Source organism: Heliangelus exortis, chromosome 27, assembly GCF_036169615.1.
Source record: "Heliangelus exortis chromosome 27, bHelExo1.hap1, whole genome shotgun sequence".
Lineage (NCBI taxonomy): Eukaryota > Metazoa > Chordata > Aves > Apodiformes > Trochilidae > Heliangelus > Heliangelus exortis.
Window position 1 is genome coordinate 1,317,432 of NC_092448.1, and position 17,044 is coordinate 1,334,475.

Here is a 17,044-nt window from a genome sequence, read left to right on the forward strand (position 1 = left end):
GATATTTTATTAGGGGATTTTATTAGGGGATATTTTTATTTAGGGGATATTATTTTATTAGGGGGATATTTTAGACTGAGAAGCATCTAAATACATCTATGGGAGGAAAAAATGAGAAATATGATGCCCTGTCACGTATTCCTCGGGGAGATTTAAAAAATTAAAAAAAGCAAGAACCCTTCCTCTGCCTTTCCCCTCCATCTCCACCTTCATTTCCTGCGGGGCCCTTAGCACCCACCCCCTCCCCCCCCAGCACCCACCCCCTGTGTAACCCCCCCCCCACCCTCCAGGGTGGTCACTGGGGTGAGGAAACCCACAGGGGGGCAGTTGCACCCCAAGGATCTCCACAGGTGTGGGTGTCCACCTCAGGGTGCCCACCCCCCGGTGGGCAATGAGTGGGTGGGTGGGGATGGGGGCACCCCCCATTTTTTGGGGTGCCCCCCCTCTACCCTGCATCCCCCCACACCACCCCGCAGCCCCCATCACACCCCAAGGTGCTGCTGCACCCCACACCCCCCCCCCAAGGGTGCGATGTCCCCTGGAGTGCCCCCCATTGGGGGTGTCCCCACCCCATTGGGGGTGTCCCCACCTGGGGTATCCCCCCCATATCCCCTCCCCACCCCTGTTCCCAGCTGTTCCTTCGTTTTCCTCCCCCCTCTTTGGCACCCCCAGTTCCAGCCGCGGGTGCCCCGTGTGACCGGGTGGGTGTTTCTGTCACCCCCTCTGTCCACGCGCTGTCACCCCACGCTCCTGGTGTGGTACCGAGCACCTTGGTGTGGTACCGAGCACCTTGGTGTGGTACCGAGCACCTTGGGCCACCCTGAGAAGGCTCGGCCTCCCCTGAGTGCCCCGGTGGCACCCACCCAGCTCAAACGAGGGTGGGGGGTGCTGGAGGGGGCAGTGGGGAGATGGGGGGTGCCCTGTGGGTACCTCTGACACCCTCAGCTGGGGGCTGCCACGCACAGCACCCAACCCTGCAGCACCTCCCAGAAGTGCTTCAGTCACCTCCCATCGCCACATGGCCGACCCCATCCCTGTGCCTCATAGAATCAGAGAATCATAGAATCCTAGAATCCTAGAATCCTAGAATCAGAGAATCATAGAATCATAGAATCATAGAATCAGAGAATCATAGAATCATAGAATCATAGAATCAGAGAATCATAGAATCATAGAATCATAGAATCATAGAATCATAGAATCACAGAATCATAGAATCAGAGAATCATAGAATCAGAGAATCAGAGAATCATAGAATCATAGAATCAGAGAATCATAGAATCATAGAATCAGAGAATCAGAGAATCATAGAATCATAGAATCATAGAATCATAGAATCAGAGAATCAGAGAATCATAGAATCATAGAATCATAGAATCAGAGAATCAGAGAATCAGAGAATCAGAGAATCATAGAATCACAGAATCATAGAATCAGAGAATCATAGAATCATAGAATCACAGAATCACAGAATCAGAGAATCATAGAATCATAGAATCATAGAATCATAGAATCACAGAATCCTAGGGGTTGGAAGGGACCTCGAAAGATCATCCAGTCCAACCCCCCCTGCCAGAGCAGGGCCCCCTAGAGTACATCCCCTAGGAACGTGTCCAGGGGGGTTTTGAATGTCTCCAGTGAAGGAGACTCCACAACCCCCCTGGTTCCAGGGCTCTGTCACCCTTACAGTAAAAAATTTTTTCTGATATTCAACTTGAACCTCCTATGCTCCAATTTACACCCATTACCCCTTGTCCTATCACTGGGTTGGGGGAAGGGATCCCGCAGGTAGGGAGCGTCCTGTGGGGCAGGGAGCCGGGCGGGGGGTCCCGGGGCTGCCCGGGGGGGAATTTATAAGGCAAAACAGCGAGGGAATCACCTCAGAGCAACCTCGGCTCTGAGCTGCCCCACGGGTTATCATAGAATCATAGAATCAGAGAATCAGAGAATCATAGAATCCTAGAATCCTAGGGGTTGGAAGGGACCTGGAAAGCTCATCCAGTCCAACCCCCCCTGCCAGAGCAGGGCCCCCCAGAGTCCATCCCCTAGGAACGTGTCCAGGTGGGGTTTGAATGTCTCCAGTGAAGGAGACTCCACAACCCCCCTGGGCAGCCTGTTCCAGGGCTCCGTCACCCTTACAGTAAAAAATTTTTTCTGATATTCAACTTGAACCTCCTATGCTCCAATTTACACCCATTACCCCTTGTCCTATCACTGGGTTGGGGGAAGGGATCCCGCAGGTAGGGAGCGTCTGTGGGGCAGGGAGCCGGGCGGGGGGTCCCGGAGCTGCCCGGGGGGGAATTTATAAGGCAGAACAGCGAGGGAATCACCTCAGAGCAACCTCGGCTCTGAGGAGTCCCGCGGGTTATCATAGAATCATAGAATCAGAGAATCATAGAATCATAGAATCCTAGAATCCTAGGGGTTGGAAGGGACCTCGAAAGATCATCCAGTCCAACCCCCCCTGCCAGAGCAGGGCCCCCTAGAGTACATCCCCTAGGAACGTGTCCAGGTGGGTTTTGAATGTCTCCAGTGAAGGAGACTCCACAACCCCCCTGGTTCCAGGGCTCCGTCACCCTTACAGTAAAAAAATTTTTTCTGATATTCAACTTGAACCTCCTATGCTCCAATTTACACCCATTACCCCTTGTCCTATCACTGGGTTGGGGGAAGGGATCCCGCAGGTAGGGAGCGTCTGTGGGCAGGGAGCCGGGCGGGGGGTCCCGGGCTGCCCGGGGGGAATTTATAAGGCAGAACAGTGAGGAATCACCTCAGAGCAACCTCGGCTCTGAGGAGTCCCGCGGGTTGGGGAAGGGATCCCGCGGGTAGGGAGCGTCCTGTGGGGCAGGGAGCCGGTCGCGTTATCCCGGAGCTGCCCGGGGAGGAATTTATAAGGCAGAACAGCGAGGGAATCACCTCAGAGCAACCTCGGCTCTGAGCTGCCCCACGGGTTATCATAGAATCATAGAATCAGAGAATCAGAGAATCCTAGAATCCTAGGGGTTGGAAGGACCTCGAAAGATCATCTAGTCCAACCCCCCTGCCAGAGCAGGGCCCCCTAGAGTACATCCCTAGGAACGTGTCCAGGTGGGTTTTGAATGTCTCCAGTGAAGGAGACTCCACAACCCCCCTGGGCAGCCTGTTCCAGGGCTCCGTCACCCTTACAGTAAAAAAATTTTTTCTGATATTCAACTTGAACCTCCTATGCTCCAATTTACACCCATTACCCCTTGTCCTATCACTGGTCACCACTGAGAAAAGCCTAACTCCATCTCCCTGACACTCACCCCTTACATATTTGAAAACATTGATGAGGTCACCCTCAGTCTCCTTTTCTCCAAACTAAAGAGACCCAGCTCCCTCAGCCTTTCCTCATAAGGAGATGTTCCACTCCTTAATCATCTCAGTAGCTCTGCGCTGGACTCTTTCAAGCACTTCCTGTCCTTCTTGAACTGAGGGGCCCAGAACTGGACACAATACTCCAGGTGTGGCCTCACCAATGCAGAATAGAGGGGGAGGAGAACCTCTCTTGACCTACTAACCACACCCTTTCTAATGCACCCCAGGATGCCATTGGCCTTCTTGGCCACAAGGGCACATTGCTGGCTCATGGGCATCTTCTTCCTCACAGGAATTCTGCTCGAGTCCCTTCACCAGCCCAGTTGCCTCCTTTGGACCTGCTCCAGCACCTCAATCTCCTTCCTGAACTGAGGGGCCCAGACTGGACACAGGACTCAAGCTGTGGCCTCCCCAGGGCTGAGCACAGGGCAGAATCCCTTCCCTGGACCTGCTGGCCACGCTGTTCCTGAGCCAGCCCAGGATGCCATTGGCCTTCTTGGCCACAAGGGCACACTGCTGGCTCGTGGTCATCTTCTTGTCTACCAGGACCCCCAGGTCTCTTTCACCTACACTGCTCTCCAGCAGCTCAGCCCCTCAGTTTCCCTCTCACTCTCCAGTGCTGTCCCAGCACAAGCTTTATTGTGAGGAGATCTCTGGTGGCTTTGGGATGGGCTCTGTTGGACCTCTGGGACCAGGGCCAGGACCCATCCTGTCCGGTGACCATCTGGGCCAGGATCTGGTGGACTTCAAGGTTGGGTTCTTCTGGGCCAGGGTGCATCTGGGTGGGCATCTGTGGGGGTGGTGTTCATCTGGGCCAGGCTCCATCTGGCATCCATGGGACCACTCTCCATCTGCACCAGGGTCCATCAAGACCGTCAGGCCAGCACCCTGACCTGGACCAAGGTCCAACCTCGCCTGCACCCATCCTGAGCAGCACCCATGGGGCTGATCCTCACTGCAGAGGAGATAAGAATCCACCATCAGCCCAGCATCACCTCCCAGTCCACCCATACCCACCCTGACCTCCAACCCATGGAGATGCCCCTTGGTGCTCACCTTGAAGCCCTCCCAGGTCTCGATCTCCTGGAAGAGGGAATTCCCAGGGCAGTCGGTGTCACCCATCTGGCGGTGACCACGTAGGGTGTAGTTGGGGTGCAGCCTCCCGTCTTCACGGCGCAGGGCAGGAGCTCATCCCTCACCAAGGAGATGGCATCAGTGTCCGGCAAGGTGGCCGTGAAGTCCCCAACGTAGCCACGCCGTAACCTTTGCTGTTGTACCCTTTGGTGTGGGCACCGACCCAATGCCACCCGCGCCCTTGGTACAGGTACCCGTCTGACCCACACAAAGCTGAGAAAGACCCAGAAGGTCAAACCTCAACCCCCACCTGGGAGATGGGGGGTGAGGGATGGGGGGGGGAAGGTGTCACCTGTATCCGATGTCATCCCAGCCCGGGTGTCCTGGTGGAAGCGCTGCATGGCGCGCATGGCGCGGGCACAGGCGGCGAAGCTGCGGCAGGGACGTCAGGTTTGAAGGTGTGGTGGATGAAGACGTTGGCCAAGGGGAGGGTCAAAGGTCTGGGGTGCCCCGGTAAGGACGGGCACCCCACATGCACCGGGGAACAATGGGGTGGGCACTCTGCAAGGGAAGAAGGGGACTGGGTTGGTGGCACCAGTGGCTGGGGACACGGTGGAGTCCTCCAGGGGGCTTGGGGAAGTGGAGCTGCTCAGCTGAGGAACCCTTGGATGGGATGGGATGGGATGGGATGGGATGGGATGGGATGGGATAGGGTGGTGTCCTCCCGGGGTCCTCTCATCAAGGGAGCATCCGCTCAGCGTGTCCCTTGGGGGCTGTGGCCATGGGGACACGCTGGTGGCCATCCAGAGGATGAGGTGGTGGCCATCCAGAGGATGAGGTGGTGGCCATCCAAGGGCTACCATCTGGATGCTCACCAGTGTCCATCCAGGGGACATAGTGGCAGCCATCCAGGGGACACACTGATGTCCATGCAGGTGACATGGTGGTGTCCTTCCATGGCCAACTGCCTGGGGACACGTGGTGTCCACCCAGGGACACGCGACCACCCATCCAGGGGACCTGTGTGTCTCCCCCGGGGGACACATTGCTGTCCCACCACGCCAGGTCACACGTCACCAGTCAGCTGTCACACCTCACTTCTCCCAGGTGCCACCTCCACCCCAGGAGTGACCCTGGGGACCCCCAGCCCCACCCGGTGCCACCTCCCTACCCACGTAGACCTCCATGAAGTCCCGCGCTGCTCGGCGAGCGATGGCCGCTGCCTCCTCCTGCCCCACGTCCTCCAGGAGTTCCCGAGTGGGTGACAGCCCCCTCAGTACCCTCAGCATGGCCACCACCTCCTCCTCCAGCTTCCCGGCTCCTGTCAGCGCCCCAAAATCTCGCCGCCGATAGCTGCTGGGGGGTCTCTCCCTCTCCGTGCTGTTCCCAGTCCCGTAGTAGCCCTGGAGAAGCTCAGCAAGGCGGACGGGTGCTTGGGCCACCCGAGCACCCAGGACCACCCCGTCCATGGCCGCATTGGCGACAGCGTCGGGGAGGGGTGAGAGGGGCCCCGTCAGAGTGTAGTTTTGGGGGTTCTCCACGTCGTCCCAGCAACCCCCGGGTCCCAGGGTGGCTCTGTCACCTCCCCGACCCAAGAGGAAGGAGGTGGCCAAAGCCTCGGAGATGGTGACGGCGTAGAGAGGGTCCAGGGGCACCTCGGGGGTGGGCAGGGGTCCCCCCGCCCCCCGCCGCAGCCCAACCTCGATACCGGCCAGGATGGGACCCAGGGTGACGGTGGAGCCGTCGGGGGTCAGCACCGCCCCGATGTCACCGGTGTCCCCGGGGCTGAGGAGCTGCCTGAGGAACAGCCACTTCTGGGGGTCAAGGGTTGGGGGGCTCGGGGGGCCTGGGGAGGGTCACCCAGCACCAGGCGGCACCCGGGGGTCCCGCAGGACCCCAGCGCCCTCCCCAGCCCCGGCACCGTGCCCGTCCACCCTCCCGAATCATCACCTCCAGGATCTCCACCAAAGTCTCCATGCGGCGGGGGGGGGGGACACCTGGGAGGACACAGGGAAGGTGGGAGGGGAACTGGGAGGGGGGCGGGGGGGAGTGCACCTAAAATGGGGAAAAGGGGGGGGGAGGGGGGATGCAGCAAGGGGAGGAAAATGAGCACCAAAACTCGGGAAAGCACCCAAAAAAGGGAGAATGCACCCAAAAAAGTGGGGGAGAGCACCCAAAACTGGGGAACACACCCAAACCAGGCTGAAAACACCCCAAAAAAGGGAGAATGCACCCGAAAAAGTGGGGGAGAGCACCCAAAAAAGGGGGAACACACCCAAACCAGGCTGAAAACACCCCAAAAAAGGGAGAATGCACCCAATACCAGGGAGAATGCACCAAAAAAAAGGGGAATGAACCAAAACTGGCAAAGGACCCAAACCAGGACAAGTGCACCCAATCTGGGTGACTGCACCCAAAACTGAATGAAAACACCCAAAATGGGCAACGGCACCCAAACCAGGGGAAAGCACCCAAAAAAGGGGAACACACCCAAACCAGGCTGAAACACCCCAAAAAAGGGAGAATGCACCCATACCAGGGCGAATGCACCCAAAAAAAGGGGAATGAACCCAAAACTGGGCAAAAGCACCCAAAACCAGGACAAGCTGGGTGACTGCACCCAAAACTGAAGGAAAACACCCAAAATGGGCAACAGCACCCAAACCAGGGGGAAAGCACCCAAAAAAGGGGGAACACACCCAAACCAGGCTGAAAACACCCCAAAAAAAGGGAGAATGCACCCAATACCAGGGCGAATGCACCCAAAAAAAGGGGAATGAACCCAAAACTGGGCAAAAGCACCCAAACCCAGGACAAGCTGGGTGACTGCACCCAAAACTGAATGAAAACACCCAAAATGGGGCAATGGCACCCAAACCAGGGTGAAAGCACCCCAAAAAGGGAGAATGCACCCAAAAAAGTGGGGAGAGCACCCAAAACTGGGGAACACACCAAACCAGGCTGAAAACACCCCAAAAAAGGGAGAATGCACCCAAAAAAGTGGGGGAGAGCACCCAAAACTGGGGGAACACACCCAAACCAGGCTGAAAACACCCCAAAAAAGGGAGAATGCACCCAGATACCAGGGCAAATGCACCCAAAAAAAGGGAATGAACCCAAAACTGGGCAAAAGCACCCAAAACCAGGACAAGCTGGGTGACTGCACCCAAAACTGAAGGAAACACCCAAAATGGGGCAACGGCACCCAAACCAGGGGGAAAGCACCCAAAAAAGGGGGAACACACCCAAACCAGGCTGAAAACACCCAAAAAGGGAGAATGCACCCAATACCAGGGCGAATGCACCCAAAAAAAGGGGAATGAACCCAAAACTGGGCAAAAGCACCCAAAACCAGGACAAGCTGGGTGACTGCACCCAAACTGAAGGAAAACACCCAAAATGGGGCAACGGCACCCAAACCAGGGTGAAAGCACCCAAAAAAGGGGGAAAACACCCAAACCAGGCTGAAAGCACCCAAAAAAGGGAGAATGCACCCAAACCAGGGGGAAAGCACCCAAAAAAGGGGGAATGAACCCAAAAAGGGGGAACACACCCAAACCAGGCTGAAAACACCCCAAAAAAGGGAGAATGCACCCAAACCAGGCGAATGCACCCAAAAAAAGGGGCAAAAGCACCCAAGCTGGGTAAAACCCACCCTTGTGATGAGCTGCTGCGTGTGCTGTGTGTTATAAACATGTTATCCCATGTTGTAGCATGTTGTGGTGTGTAGTAGCATGTTGTAGCATGTTGTAGCATGTTGTGGTGTGTTGCAGCATGTTGTGGTGTGTTGTAGCATGTTGTGGCGTGTTGTAGCATGTTGTGGCGTGTTGTACCATGTTGTAGCATGTTGTAGCATGTTGCGGTGTGTTGTAGCATGTTGTGGTGTGTTGTAGCATGTTGTGGTGTGTTGTAGCATGTTGTGGTGTGTTGTAGCATGTTGTAGCATGTTGTAGCATGTTGTAGCATGTTGTAGCATGTTCAGCGTGGCGTGTGCCTACCTGTGCAGGGCCTGGTGCAGACACTCAGGACCAGGAGCAGCCCCAGGATCATGGTGCAGGATCCAGACGTGTCCGTGCTCATGTCCGTGTCTGTCCCGTGTCTGTCCCGTGTCTGTTCCCTGTCAGGGCCACACTAGACTTTGTCCCCAGGGGTTGGCCGGGGGCGTGTGAGGTCACACACGTGTGCACCGCGAGGGCGTTCCAGGGGGTGGGGCAGGAAGGGGCTCCACGCGTGTGCGTGTGTGCACACAGCTGCACACACGCATACCTAAGTGTGTGTTCACGGGGTACGGGGTACGAGGGGCGAGGGGGGGGGCGCGAGTAAACAGGTGGTGCACTCGTGTGCGCGCACATACGTGTGCGCATCGCGTGTGCATCGCCTGCGAGAGGGGCAGAGGGCTGCGTGCGCCTTGTGTGTGTACGAGCGTGCGTGCACAGACCTATACACACTCGCACACACGTGTACACACGTCTACGCACGCGTGCGTGCGCGGTAATGCACGGGGTGCACACGCGAGTGTACACACGTCTACGCACGCGTGCGTGCGCGGTAATGCACGGGGTGCACACGCGCGTGCGCGGGGAAGGGGGGGGGGGGGGGGGGGGGGGGGGGAGCTTTCGGGTCACGTGAGGCGGGCGGTGCCATGGCGGCCCCGTCCGGTGAGCGAAGGGGGGGGGAGCCTCGGTTCGGAGCGGCAAAGGGGGGAACCGGGACTGGGACTGATGGCGGATCAGGCCGGGCCGGGCCCACCCCCGGCCCCCCCAGGCCCTGGGGGTCCCTGGGGGTTCCTGGGATCCCCCCCATAACGGGAATTTCCCCTCAGAGACGGAGCGGCTGCGGGGCGGCGGTCCCGGGTACGGCACCGCGGGGCCTCCGGTGGCGGCGGAAGAAGAGGAGGAGGAGGAGGAAGAGCTGAGGAGGCGCCTCAAATATTTCTTTATGAGCCCCTGCGACAAATACCGGGCCCGGGGACGAAGACCCTTCAAATTGGTGCTGCAGCTCGCCAAGATCCTCCTGGTGACCGTCCAGGTCTGGGGACGCGGGGACAGCGGGAGGGGTGGCACTGGGGACATGGGGACAGCAGGGAGGGATGGCACTGGGGACAGGGGGACAGCAGGAGGGGTGGCCCTGGGGACATGGGGACAGCAGGCAGTGTGGCCCTGGGGACATGGGGAGAGCAGGAGGGGTGGCACTGGGGACATGGGGACAGCAGGCAGTGTGGCCCTGGGGACAGGGGGACAGCAGGAGGGGTGGCATTGGGGACATGGGGACAGCAGGCAGGGTGGCCCTGGGGACAGGGGGACACCAGGAAGTGGTGGCTCTGGGGACACAGGGACAGCAGGCAGTGTGGCCCTGGGGACATGGGGACACCAGGAAGTGGTGGCTCTGGGGACACAGGGACAGCAGGGAGGGGTGGCACGGGGGACATGGGGACAGTGGGAGGGGTGGCACTGGGGACATGGGGACAGCAGGAGGGGTGGCACTGGGGACAGGGGGACACCAGGGACTGGCGGCCCTGGGGACACAGAGGCAGCAGAGAGGGGTGGCCCTGGGGACACAGGGACACCAGGAAGTGGTGGCTCTGGGGACACAGGGACAGCAGGGAGGGGTGGCACTGGGGACATAGAGGCAGCAGAGAGGGGTGGGCCTGGGGACATGGGGACACCAGGAAGTGGTGGCTCTGGGGACACAGGGACAGCAGGGAGGGGTGGCACTGGGGACATGGGGACACAGGGAACGGGTACAGCGGGTCCTGGGGTATGGGGACATCAAGGAGGGGTGACCAGGGGAGAAGTGGCCCTAGGACATGGGGACACACGGACATGTCCCCAAGGAGATTGTCCCCTCTGTTGCTGGTGGCAGAGGAGCTTTGCTGCAGGAAACCATCCAGCTGAAGGGATTTGGGGGCTCACCAAGTGGAGATGGGGCCCCCTGGCTGGCCCGTGTCTTCTCGGTGTCACCCAAACGTGGGGCTGTGGCCTTTTGCCCCCCCCCCGAGCCCCTTTTGGGGCGTAACGTCAGCGTTTTGGGTTGGAGCTGCTGGAGCTTGGTGGCGGTTTCCCTTGTCCCTCAGCTCATCCTCTTCGGGCTGAGCAATCAGATGGTGGTGACCTTCAAGGAGGAGAACACAGTCGCCTTCAAACACCTCTTCCTCAAGAACTACGTGGACGGCGCCGAGGACTCCTACGCCGTCTACACCCAACACGACCTCTACGACCGAATGTTCTACGCCGTGGAGAAGGTGAGGAGGGGGGCACAGAGGTGGCTTCAGGGCCACGTCCAGCTGCTTGAGGACCTCTTCTCCTCCAGTACTTGGCCATTCCTAACGAGACCGTGGGGCGCTACGCCTACGTGAGGGGGGGGAACCACTCGGCCCTCCTGCTCTGCCAGCACTACTACCGCAAGGGCCGCATCGACCCGGCCAACGACACCTTCAACATCGACCCCAAGATTGTCACAGGTGGGTTGGACCTTGAGGTTTGGTTGCTACTTGGCCTGGATGACCTAGGAGATCTTCTCTCACGTCCTGTCGTCCCCAAGCCCACCCCTGGGGCCTGGGGGTGGGGTTTGGGTCCTCATTTTGAGGTCCTGAGGGTCTGAAGGTGCTTGTCCCTCCCTGCAGACTGTCTGGGGGTGGACCCTGAGGACCCCCAACCTATCCCCCCAGCGTTGGACAGTGACTACAGGAACTTCACCCTCAAATAATAAGTAATCCCCCAAACCTTCCCTGTCACCAGGCTTGGCCCAACCTTTGGGTGGTGGGGGCATCCCATCGGAGGGGGGACACCCCACCACGGGGCTCCTGAGGAGGAGAACTCAGGGGTGTTGGGTCAGAAACCATCCCCACCCAGCAGAACCACCTGTGGGATGGAACCAACTCCTCCTCCTCATGCCAAGGGAGATGTGAAACCCCTGAGGTTGCACAACCCAACACCCACTTCCCTGTCACCCTTCCTTCACCCCGGGTGACACCCACCTCAGGAAGATTTTTTTTTTTTTTTACCTTGTGCTGGTTTTTGTGCTGCATTTTGGTAGCCCGAGCCCTGCAGTTGTGGACCTGTCACCATGACCTCATCTTCTTCTTGCTGGTGCTGGACACCAGTGTCACCAGGAGACACGGTGGAGCTCGTGGCACCGTTTCTTCAGTCCAGCTGCCCCCTCAAAGGGAATGTCCCCAAGAGTGGGGCAGGGTGGTGGCACTTTGTCACCAATGTCCATTCCTGGGGCTGGACACCTCCCACCCTCTCTCTGTTGGTTGATCCATGGTGCCACAGTTTGGGGTTTTTGGGGGGGGGCTGAGACACCCCAGGAAGGGGAGGACTGATTGTCCCCTCCTTGCAGGCTCATCAACGTCACCATCCAGTTCAAGCTGAAAGCCATCAACATCCAAACCATCATCAACAATGAGATCCCTGACTGCTACACCTTCACCATCACCGTGAGTGTCCCTCTGCCCCAGGGTGGGGACCCAGCTGGGGTGACAATGAGGGTTGTCACTGTCACCCCCCTTGTCCCCAGATCACTTTTGACAACAAAGCTCACAGCGGGCGGGTGAAAATCCACCTGGAGAACCGGGCAGACATCAAGGAGTGCAAGGACCCCAGCATCTTCGGCAGAGGTAGGAGTGGTGGGTGAGTGGGTGACAAAGGTGACGAAGAGGTGAGAAGTGCCACCACCATCTTGCAGGTGACAATTCCTTCCGGCTGTGTTTTGATGTCTTGGTCATCCTGGTCTGCTTGCTCTCTTCATCCTCTGTGCTCGTTCCATCATCCGTGGGCTGATGCTGCAGCGTGTGAGCTGGGGGTGAACAGAGAGACCCCAGGGGGGGTGGAACCAGGGGGTGGGGTGGGGGGTGCTCAATAGAAGCTGTGGTTGGGTTTGGGTTGGGTGAGGAGGAGCACAACGTGAGCGGTGGAGGGAAGGGGGCATCATCCAGAGGGAGCAGAGCACCCTGGGGTGGTGGGAGGTGTCCCCACCCATGGCAGATGGATGGAAGTGGATGTTCTTCAGGTTGTGGAATAGGTTGGGTTGGAAGGGACCTTAAAGTCCATCTGAATGGTCCACCAGATGATCTTGAAGGTGGCTGCCCCATCCCTGGAGATGTCCAAGTCCAGGTTGGATGGGGCTTGGAGCACCCTGGGCTGGTGGGAGGTGTCCCTGCCCATGGAGGGGGTTGGGACTAGATGGTCCATGAGGTCCCTTCCCACCCAGACCAGGCTGGGGCCCCATGATTCCGTGGCTCAGGACCTCCTGGTCCTCTCCTGCAGGAATTTGGACGGTTCTTCCAGCGCCGTTACAACCAGAGCGTCGTCTGTCCGACCGGATGGAATTCCTCAATGGGTGGTACATCCTCTTGGTCATCAGCGATGTCCTCACCATCTTGGGGACCATCATGAAGATTGGCATCGGAGTCCAAGGTTCCCGGGGCTTGGGGGAGGGGACATTCCTGAGTAGCAGGAGACAGACCTCACCACAGCCACCCCTGGGTGCTTGCAGTGCAGTGGCCATCCCGGTGAAGCTGTCCTAGATGTCATCGGAGCCCTGGTGGTGGGCTAGGGGACACATGTCACTCCTGAGGTGTCCCCAGAGGGGTTTTGGCCTGGTTGGGACCCCAAAGCTCCTCCCTTGTCCTTTGGGACAGGGAGGTGACAACAAGGGGACACGTAAGGCCCCATCTGACTGCTGCTCAGGGCTTGTGCCACCAGGAGGTCACTCGGCACCGGCTTGTGGCTGGTGCAGGGGTTGTTGGGGACTTGGGGGATGATGTTGGGGACAACGTTGGGTCACAGCTCAGGCTGGTGACACCTCTGTCCCTTCAGAACTTTGCCAGCTACGACGTCTGCAGCATCCTCCTGGGCACCTCCACGCTCTTGGTCTGGGTCGGGGTCATTCGCTACCTCACCTTCTTCCAGAAGTACAATGTGAGTGTCACCAAGGAGGTCCCCTTTGGCCACCAAGGGGACAATACCCAGGTCCCCAGCCCGGGGTGGCCTTGGGTTTGTCCTACAGCCGCTGCCTGTCCCCAGGGTCCCATGGCGTGGACCTCAGGGTGCTTTAAAAGCTGTTGGGTGTCCTCCTGGGGGTTGGTCCCACCTGACCTTCTGTCCCCAGATCCTCATTGTCACCCTGAGAGTGGCACTGCCCAATGTCATACGCTTCTGCTGCTGCGTGGCTGTCATCTACCTGGGCTACTGCTTCTGTGGCTGGATTGTCCTGGGTCCCTACCACGTCAAGGTGCTGCTCCAGGCAGGGGGCTGGGTGGGCTTCACCACCTTCGGGCTGTCCTTGCAGAGGTCTGGTCAGAGATGGGCACAGGGGTGGGACCTGGGGCCACCTGAGCTGGTGGGAGGTGGCCCTGGCCAGGGCAGGAGGGTGGAACCAGAGTGATCTCCAGAGCATGGAGTGGTTTGGGTTGGAAGAGATCTCAGAGACCACCCTGATGATCCATGAGATGGTCACGTTGGGCGCGGGGGGTGGCACCATTGGGTGTCAAGTGGTATGTTGGGTGTCAAGTGGTATGTTGGGTGTCAAGTGGTATGTTGGGTGTGGAGGTGGCAACACTGGGTGTGGAAGTGGCACGTTGTGTCTCCAGGTGGCACGTTGGGTGTGGAGGAGCTCCTGTTTGGGAGCTCCCCAGGCAGCAGGGTCAGAGGTGCCACAGTGGGCACCTCCCAAGCCTCTGGTCCCCTTCCCAGTTCCGCTCCCTCTCCATGGTGTCCGAGTGCCTCTTCTCCTCATCAACGGGATGACATGTTTGTCACCTTCGCCGCCATGCAGCAGAACAGTCACCTGGTCTGGCTCTTCAGCCAACTCTACCTCTACACCTTCATCAGCCTCTTCATCTACATGGTCCTCAGCCTCTTCATCGCCCTCATCACCGGCTCCTACGAAACCATCAAGGTGACCCCAACCCCCCCCCCAGCTGGAACCTCAGCTCCAGGGCTCAGGTGGTTTTTTTTTTTGGGGGGGGGAGGGTCCAGTTTCACCCCCCCCCCCCCTCTCCTTCCTGTCCCCCCCAGCACCAATGTGAGGGTGAAGCCCCCATCTCCCAGCTCCACGCCTACATTGCCCAATGCAAGGACAGCCCCAAGTCGGGCAAATATCGTCGCGATAGTGTCCCGACATGCTCCGTCTTCTGCTGCTGCGAGAGGTGAGCTCCCCCCCCCTCCCCCCCCCGGGGGTGAGGGGGTGACATAAAGCTTGGGGACACCCCCCAGAAGCCCAGTGAGATGGCTTCTGCTGAGAGGGGCTCCTCCTTGCAGAAATAAGGAGGTGTCCCCTTCCTGGGGGTCCCAGAGTCTTGGGGGGGGGGGGGGGTGTCTTTGGGGGGATCCTCATGCTGATGCTGTGTGTCCCCCCCCCCTCCCACCCAGGACCCCCCTGCAGGACAACACTCTGTTGGTCAACTGAAGGACAACCCCCCCTGGCCTGGACCACCCAGACCACCCCCACCCCCCCAGCTTTTAATTTAATTTATTTTCTCATTTGCTTTTAACTGTCTCAGGGCACCCCAACAACTGGGGGGGACACAGAGGGTGGCCCTGTCCCCTGCCCTGGAGGACACTCCATGGACACTTGTGTCCCCCCTTGGATTGTTCTGGAGAACTTTGGAGGAGGAGGGAGGGGGGGGAATCAACGTGGAGCCCTGGGACCCCCCTAAGATGTTTGGGGGGCACCTTGGAGCCCCTGGACCTCTTGGTGCCATCAGGGATTTGTACCCTGTCCTTGTCCCCAACCCAAGTGTCCCACAGTTTTGGGGGGGGACCTTTTGTGGTCCCCAAGCCCTGCAGGGGGTCCCCCTGCCATGGTCACCTCTGTCCCACCAGTAGGGACCCTGTGGGGGGGGGGGAGGGGGAATGACCATGTCCCTTGTCCTTGATGTCCCCTCTCCCCCTCCCTGCAGTCCCCGGTGGGGACATCTCCACTGTCACCTTCCCTGCCACCCCCACCCTGCGGCACCCAAAAAAAAGCCAAATTTCACCCCAAATCGCTATGGGTGGGTGCTGCTCCTCACCACCCATCCCCGTCACTCACGGACCGAGTTGCGGCCGTTCTCAGCTCACCGGGATGTCACCGACATGTCGCCGAGATGATGTCACCAGGGGCGGCACCCGCCCGGCTCGGGGGTTGTGAGGGAACAATAAAATGTCCTGAGAGGACAAGGGGGTGTCGGGTGCTGGGAGTTGGGGGGGGGACACACGATATGGAGGAGGGGATGCGGCGGGGGGTAATATCGGGAGGTGCCCCGATAGAGGGCGATATCGGGGGGGGGGGAGGGCGATAGTGGGGGGTTCCCCGGGGATGGCGATAGTGGGGGTTCCCCGATAGAGGGCGATAGCGGGGGGAATGGCGATAGTGAGGAGGGGGGGGGGTGCCCCGATACGGGGGGATATCGGGGGGGGTGGCAATAGTGGGGATTCCTCGATAGGGGGAGGTAGGGGGTCGGGAATTCCCGCGGGGGGGAGGGGGGGGGGCGGTATCAGAGGGGGACGATATCGGGGGGTTCCCCGATAGGAGGGGGATATCGGGGGGAGGGGGGATTCCCGTTCTTGGGGGGGGGGGGTCCCGGGGGGGAGCTGCCGCCGTTGAGGGGGGGTGAGGTCGGGGGGGGGGAGGTGCTGAGACGGAGGCGCGGAGGCGGCAGAACCTGGAGGTGCCGGTTCCGGTACCGGGAGGGGGGCGGGGGGGCTTCACTACCGGCCCTGGAAGCACCCCCGGTTCCCCCACCCGGTACCGAAGATGATGGAACCGATACCGGGGGTGATGGAGCCAATACCAGGGGTCATGGAACCAGTGCCGATCTCCCGGAAAAGCCTCTCGCTGTCGCTGCCGGTGCCCCGGGAGGGTCCCGGTTCCCTGAGACCCCCCCAGCACCTCTGGCGCCAGCCCCGCACCCCAATCCGGATCCGGCACCGCGGCTTCTCCGACACCGACCGGCACCGGGCCCGGCCTATGGAACGGGCCGACGCCGTCGATACCGGGGACCGACCCGGTTTGCGCCCCTCCCGCATGTCCTGGCCCTGCTCCCTCCGCGGGACCCCCGGCACCGGACCCCGGTAGGTGACAGCAGCGGGGACCCCCCCGGGACCCCCCCAGTACCGGTAGCGTTATCCCGGTACCGGGACAGCTCCCGGCATCATCCTCATCCCGGTACCGCTGCGTGGCAGTGCGGGGGTGGGGGGGTCCCCTACCCTCAGACCCCCCCCATTACCCGTGTCCCCCCCCTTATGGGGGGAGGGGGCAAAGCTTCCACCTTTCCCCCCCCACACACCTGCCTGGATCCACCCGGTACCGGGAATTTCATTTTTTGATGATATTTATATTTTGATTTTTTTTTTTTTTTTTGGAGGGGGGGGGAGCGGGTAGTGGGGGGGGCACCGTGCGGCGGAGACAATTAATGAGAGAATTAATGAAGGCGTTGGAGGGGCAGCAGATGGTCGGCACCGCAGGGGGATATTTCCTTCCTCTTCCCCTTCCTCCTCCCCCTTCTCTTCCTCTTCTCCTCTTCTCCCTCTTCCTTTTCGCCTTCCTTTTGCCCTTTTCCCCTTCCTTTTCCCCTTTGCCCTTCCCCTTCCCTTTCCCCTTTCCCCTTTCTGCTTCCCCTTCCCCCCTTTCTTTCCTCTTTGTCCTA

The 17,044-nt window shown here is 59.5% G+C and overlaps 3 protein-coding genes across 3 annotated transcripts in view; 2 read left to right on the forward strand and 1 right to left on the reverse strand.

Annotated features, from left to right (window-relative positions):
- Window positions 1-4,085: 4,085 nt before the first annotated feature.
- On the reverse strand, window positions 4,086-8,493 carry LOC139787641 (N-acetylmuramoyl-L-alanine amidase-like). Its single transcript, XM_071726901.1, is given in 13 exon segments — window positions 4,086-4,190; window positions 4,396-4,499; window positions 4,502-4,594; window positions 4,597-4,691; window positions 4,769-4,790; window positions 4,793-4,861; window positions 4,864-4,911; window positions 4,914-4,965; window positions 4,967-4,974; window positions 5,585-6,250; window positions 6,253-6,357; window positions 6,360-6,410; window positions 8,412-8,493. Coding segments are annotated over 13 exon segments (1,500 nt in total).
- Window positions 8,494-9,004: 511 nt separating this feature from the next.
- On the forward strand, window positions 9,005-15,575 carry LOC139787735 (mucolipin-1-like). Its single transcript, XM_071727032.1, is given in 17 exon segments — window positions 9,005-9,071; window positions 9,236-9,441; window positions 10,487-10,654; window positions 10,723-10,873; window positions 11,036-11,117; window positions 11,749-11,851; window positions 11,932-12,031; window positions 12,100-12,153; window positions 12,156-12,205; window positions 12,681-12,720; window positions 12,723-12,823; window positions 13,233-13,334; window positions 13,525-13,647; window positions 14,109-14,149; window positions 14,151-14,313; window positions 14,433-14,563; window positions 14,787-15,575. Coding segments are annotated over 17 exon segments (1,668 nt in total). The 5' UTR covers window positions 9,005-9,055; the 3' UTR covers window positions 14,824-15,575.
- A 577-nt stretch (window positions 15,576-16,152) lies between these two features.
- The window catches only part of LOC139787642 (ATP-binding cassette sub-family F member 1-like), a 1,981-nt gene continuing 1,089 nt past the window's right edge, over window positions 16,153-17,044 (forward strand). Inside the window, exon 1 of the mRNA XM_071726902.1 lies at window positions 16,153-16,405. Within this exon, the coding sequence (XP_071583003.1) occupies window positions 16,153-16,405 (253 nt within the window). The remainder of the gene's footprint in view (window positions 16,406-17,044) is intronic.